Below are 6,000 nucleotides of genomic sequence, written 5' to 3'. Positions count from 1 at the left end.
GACATTTCTTTCTTTTTTGGAGTTTGTTGATATTTTCTCTGTGGCTTTTTTTTTTTTTCAGTGTTGTGAAGGCGAAATGAGGTTGGTAGGCCTGTTAGATATAAAAGTTTTAATTAAATGGCCCATACCTCATGTTCTGTGGCTGAAACCCAATCACTGCTCCTCACCCTTCCAGCCCCTACCCCACCAGCCAGGTGACCTGGGAATGCGGGCGTCACAATACTCAAATACAAATTTTATTTTCCATTTGCATCATGGAGAACTCGTCTTAGGTTATCATAAATATTGCTATAGAAGAAACAGGCACAGTTCTCCAGAGAGTTTAAGGAATACCAAATGCATCTCTCTTTTTTTTTTTTGTCAGTTGTGGGGCCTGAACTCTGTCCCTCAGCTCTTCAGATCAAGGCTAGCTATCTACCACTTGAGCCACAGCGCCACTTCTGGCCTTTTCTGCTTATATGGTGCTGAGGAATCCAACCTAGAGCCTCATGCATGCAAGGTAAGCACTCTACCACTAAGCCACCTTCCCAGGCCACCAAATACATCTTGTTTTACAACCACTTTACTGTACCTACCTACCTACTGTACCTACCTACTTTACTGTACCTACTGTACCTACCTTCCTCAGTTATACATGTGTTTGGCCTCTTTTCTTCTCAATGATATTTCACTTCAACCTCACATTTTATTTTTCCCATCCTTGGGTTTTAACAAGTCCAATTCTGACATGCATTGGTAATCTTAGCTACTCAGGAAGCTGAGATCTGAGGATTGAGGTTCAAAGCCAGCCCAGGCAGGAAAGTTGGTGAGACTCTTATCTCCAACCAACTGGAGAGATGCTGTGGCTCAAAGTGAGAGAGCTCAGGGACAGCACCCAAGCCCCATGACTGACCAAAAAAAGTCCAGTTCAGCCAGGCACCAGTGTCTCATGCCTATAGCTCTAGCTACTCAGGCGGTTGAGATCTGAAGATTACAGTTCAAAGCCAACCAAAAAGTCTGTAAGACTCTCATCTCCAATGAACCACTAAAACGCCAGAAGTAGAAATATGGTTCAAGTGGTAGAGCCCATCAGCCATCAGCAAAAATGCAGAGACAGTGCCCAGCTCCTGAATTCAAGCCCAACACCAACACGCACACAAAAGTCCAGTTCAATGTATAATTAATTTTAGCTTCTCCAACCACACAGATCATGATCAACTTGATAGTTGCATAATACAATGGAGAAGGGAGTGACCATCTCTTTTTATACCCCTTCCTGCTTTTCCACAGCCCTCTTACTCCAATGCTTCTGGTCTTCCTTCCTTCCCAGATTATCACACTTAATAAGGAATGGTGGGAGTCCTTTGGATTGCTAGATGTCTTTGTTTCTTGACATATGCCTAGGTCCTCTGACTGATTTCATGGATTGTCTTGGGCAGGGCCCTATTTTACTAGTTTAAGCCTAATGACCTTCCACAGAGTTGGTTTACATAAAAGTCATGCAACCTCAACACACAAAGTTCTAGTGATAGGCAGAGTTTCAACTACCTCTTTTTGCTCTAGTATTTGTCTGCCTCTTAGTGAGACTTTGAGGGCAGTTCTTACATTCCATTCTCCCCAATTTGGAGATGAGGGAAATAAAGAAAATATCCACTCAACATGTGATTACACTTAATTTCCCTTTATTGCTTTTGTAATCGACTTGTGGGATTAGAACATTCTTGGCCCTGGTGCCCCACGATGTTCTAATCAGTTTGACAACTTTATATATTCAGCGATGAAGGAGACATTTATCGTTGCATGGCAAAGGACCAAAATGTCGCTCTTGACGCTGGTCAGAATACCTTACTACATATACTCATTATGCCTCACTTTGCCCCTGGCAGGAGTGGGGGTGGGGTGGAGGGGTGTCTTCTGACTTAAACCCAAGATTGTCATTTGCACTAAATAATTCACAGTTTGTAAAATATTAAATGGGATGATCAAATTGTAATCTGTAACTGTGTGTGTGTAGACTCTGGGCCTAGATTCTTCCTTATCTCTTTTACTCAAGACAGGTGCTTTGCCTTTTGAACCACACCTGCACACAGCTCAACTTCTGTTTTTCTGGGGATTAATTGGAGATAAGAGTCTCACAGCCTTTCCTGCCCGGGATTGACTTCGAACCGCAATCCTCAGATCTCAGCCTCCTGAGTGGCTAGGATGACAGGCCTGAGCCACCAGCGTCCCGCGATCTTGTTTATTCTTTACGGGGCGGGCTGTGCGGGGACCCGGGCACCCGCAGATCACTGCTGCGCGCGCGCAGGCTGTGGACGGAGGCCGGGGACCGAGGCGGGGTGCGTCTCCCCGCTTCGGTTCTCTGCGGGGTCCGGGGGGGGGGGGGAGGAGCCGCTCGTCGTGTCCCTGACCTCGGATGGACTCCATGGCCCTCCCCACGGTGGATGGAGAAATCCGCGGAGCCTGGCGGACGGGCGGGACCGGGGGGGGGGGCGTGGGGCCCGGCGCTCAGCTGACCCGGGGGGCTGGCTCAGGTCCCGAGGGAGGGCGGGGCCCGGGGTTCCGGGGCGGGGACAGCCAAAGCCAGCGCTGCCTGGCGGAGGACGCGTGGCTTTGGTCGAGAGGTGTGTGTGTGTGTGTGTGGGTCTCCGCGGCGTGGGCTCCCGAGATGCGAATGCACCTGCTCGTGCTGCTGGCCGTGGGCCCCGCGGGCTGGGCGGCCGCGACGAGCAGCCTCAGCTTGCGCGGAGACTGGCGGCTGCGCAGCGGGAACGGCTCGCTGCAGCTGCCCGGCGCGGTCCCGGGCTGCGTGCACAGCGCCTTGATCCGGCAGGGCCTGATCCAGGTACGAGGCGCGGCCCGCGCGGCCCCCCGCGCCCCTCCCGCTCCCCTTTCCGCGGTGCTGGAGCCCCAGGACTGCCCGGCAACCCCCAAACTCCGGCCCTTGCTCGTGGGTTTGGCGCCAACTTCCCCTCACATCTGGTGATCTGGGGGGGGGGGGGGAGGGAGCCCAGCTAGGGGGGTACAGGCTGGATGGAGAGACATCGACCCAAGCTGAGGACCCCAGTCACTCAGGAAGGAGGAAGTTGAGAAAGCGAACGCCGTGGTCGCTGTTAAAAGAAAAAAAGAACATGAACATAACCAATTATTTCCTCCTAAAAGATACCTGCAGTGGCAGCAAGTCTGCCAAACCACAAAACGAAGCCTAAAGATACGTTGTCATGCACACTGGGGATGGGAGTTAACGACTTAGTTATTACCCATGGAGAATTTTCTCTGCCAGTGTGAGCTGGAAAGAAACATTAAAGAGAATTAAAACAAGGAAAGTTAACCTGGACGCTTGCTGGAGACAGTAATCTTTAGTAAAGTCAGTTTGCACTGCCCCACGTCACGTCTCAGGGTTGATTTTCTTTCCTTTCCTTTCCTTTCCTTTTCTTTTCTTTCCTTCTCTTTTCTTTCTTTCTTTCTTTTGCAATTGCAAAATTTAGTGGAGTCCTGATGGGAGCAGAGGAGGAGACTGGCAAGATTAAAAGTTGGAATTGTCAGTGTTAGCACAAACTTTAAATACTAGGATTGGCTGTGTGCTAGGTTAGAATCCAGGGCCTATACCAATAAGCTGTACACCCAGCCCTAAGCCTAAATACTTTTTTTCTTTTTAGAGATAAATTTAATGTGTTTCTATGCTGAAATGTCCTATAGGAGTTAAGTTGAACAAACTAGATCACTAGATACCAATAAAATTAATTCTTAGCACATGAAGGAAAGCAAGTTATCAAATACTGTGTAATACCATCACAATCAATTCTCAAAATATAGCAAAAATGAAAAAAAATGTTGAGTTGCCTAGGTATGTGCTCTATTATTTTCTGTATTTCTGAATTTGTACTGTATATTGCAAACTTTTTCTTTTTTGTAAATCCTAATTTGTTTTAAAAACATTAATTTTGGTTCAGGTTCTGGGGATTGAACTTGGGGGCTTTTGCTTTCCCTTGACTTTTTCAGTTTAAAGACTTGAACCACAGCACCACTTCTGGCTTTTTGCAGGTTAATTGGAAGTGAATCCTACAGACTTCAGCACAGGCTGGTTTTCAAGTGGCTTCTCAGATCTCAACCTTCTGAATAGCTAGGATTACAAACCACGGGTGATAGGCCTAAATTATTTCTATTTTTATTTTTTTGTTGGTTGTGGGGCTTGAACTCTGGGCCTGGGCGCTGTCCCTCAGCTCTTCAGCTCAAGAGTAGCGCTCTACCATTTGAGCCACAGCACCAATTCTGGTTTTCTGGTGGTTTATTGGAGATAAGAGTCTCACAGACTTTCCTGCCCGGCCTGGCTTTGAACCTCGATCTCAGCCTACAGAGTAGCTAGGATTACAGGCCTGAGCTACTGCACCTGGCGCCTAAATCACTTTTTAAGGCTGAGATATAAGTAAGTGTAGTTGTGCCCGGAGGTGGGTTGGGGGGGAGGGTCCAAGCCTCAGTATACACATAGCTTGAGGACCTATTTCCTGTCTGCAGCCTGTGCACAGAGTTTTGCAAACAGACTTGCTTCTTCCTTTATCTTTCTTCCATTTTTCTCCACCTGGGCTTCACACCTGCTGTGTTATCATTGTCTCCCATCTTCTCTTTGTTGGGAGACAATGTACCAGAACACCACGCACTCCTGAGCTGTACTTGTTGTCCTCAATGCTCATAACAGCTCAACAGAGCAGGAGTGGATGAGATTGGAGCCAGGACAAGTTAGAGAGTGCATGCCCAAGACCCTACAGCAACTTAGTTGACAGGCCATTGGAACCCAGATGGCCCTGACTCCATAACCTGGATTCTGTCCTGTGCTAGGCTTAGTCATGGTGTCTTGGAAAGCCTTGTGTCTGTGAAACATTAGGATCCACCATCAAGATTATCTCAGTTTAATTTAACCACAAGTTATCAACCAGGGTTATGCAAAATTTCCTATCCGGTATTCAGGAGTTGCTTTCTTCTCTTTTTGTCAAAGTGTGTGTCAGAAAGAAAGAGCAGGTTATAACTGACAGTGAGCACTGTCCTATGTATATGTTTGGGTAAGCAATCTCAAATGTAAGTGCTTTATGTTCAGTTAACCAGCTACCTGTGACATAGACTGTGAGCTGCCCTTAGTGCCCCGAGGCTTCACTTGGGCCTGTTTGGAGGAAGCCTGGTTTGTTTTTCCTAGTCCCTGTGTGCCTCATTTTACTTCTTGAATGAAGCCAATGAGAAACAATGACTGCAGCAAGTCAGATTATTGCCTAGAGTTACTTACCAAGAAAGAATATAGGTCACGAGTCACTGAGAAAGGTTGCTCATATCATGAAATAAGTTAATTGGAGATGAAAGTCTTACAGACTTTCCTGCCCAGTCTGACTTTGAATTGAGATCCTCAGATCTCACCCTCTTGAGTAGCTGGGATTACAGGTGTGAGCCACCAGGGCCTGGCTCCTTTTCCCCTTCTTTTGTTGCAGGACTGGCACTTAAACTCAGGTCCTTGTATTGTCACTTGTCTCTTCTACTCAAGGCTGTCTACCACTTGAGCCATGCCTCCACTTCTGGCTTTTGGCTGGTTCATTGGAGATAAGGGTCTCACAGACTTTTCTGCCTGAGCTAGCTTCCAACGGTGATCCTTAGCTCTCAGTCTCCTAGGTAGGTAGGATTACAGGCAGGAGCCACCAGCATCCAGTGATCAGTTACCTTTTAGAAGGTCACTGCCAAGTGTGAAGATGAGGGCACAGGAGAGTAGAAGCATAGATCGCAGGGGAAGGACCATCACAGTTCTATTGTCTGGGGCTGAAGCAGTGAAGTTGTGAGAATGGTTATGAGAACACGTGTTGAATGCAGAAACAATAGGAATTATTTCGTTGCACGTGTTGATAGATTTCATGTGGCAAGTAAGAGGAAGAGGAGGCTAGGTAAAGAAGGAGTTTTGATTTGAGATGATGATCAAATGGAATTTGCGTTTACTGAGAGGCTCTGTGACCCGCCTTGGCTGTTTCGCAGGTGACTATCTGTGTTTTC

The 6,000-nt window shown here is 47.4% G+C and overlaps 1 protein-coding gene across 1 annotated transcript in view; it reads left to right on the top strand.

Annotated features, from left to right (window-relative positions):
* Positions 1 to 2,575: 2,575 nt before the first annotated feature.
* Positions 2,576 to 6,000, top strand: part of Manba (mannosidase beta) — a 48,276-nt gene continuing 44,851 nt past the window's right edge. Inside the window, exon 1 of the mRNA XM_070022354.1 lies at positions 2,576 to 2,821. Coding sequence (XP_069878455.1) covers positions 2,645 to 2,821 — 177 coding nt within the window. The 5' untranslated portion in view covers positions 2,576 to 2,644. The remainder of the gene's footprint in view (positions 2,822 to 6,000) is intronic.

This window comes from Dipodomys merriami, unplaced genomic scaffold, assembly GCF_024711535.1.
Source record: "Dipodomys merriami isolate MVZ:Mamm:240054 unplaced genomic scaffold, mDipMer1.0.p SCAF_15, whole genome shotgun sequence".
NCBI lineage: Eukaryota > Metazoa > Chordata > Mammalia > Rodentia > Heteromyidae > Dipodomys > Dipodomys merriami.
The sequence above is the reverse complement of the archived record's forward strand: the minus strand, read 5'-3'. Positions and strand labels throughout refer to the sequence as shown.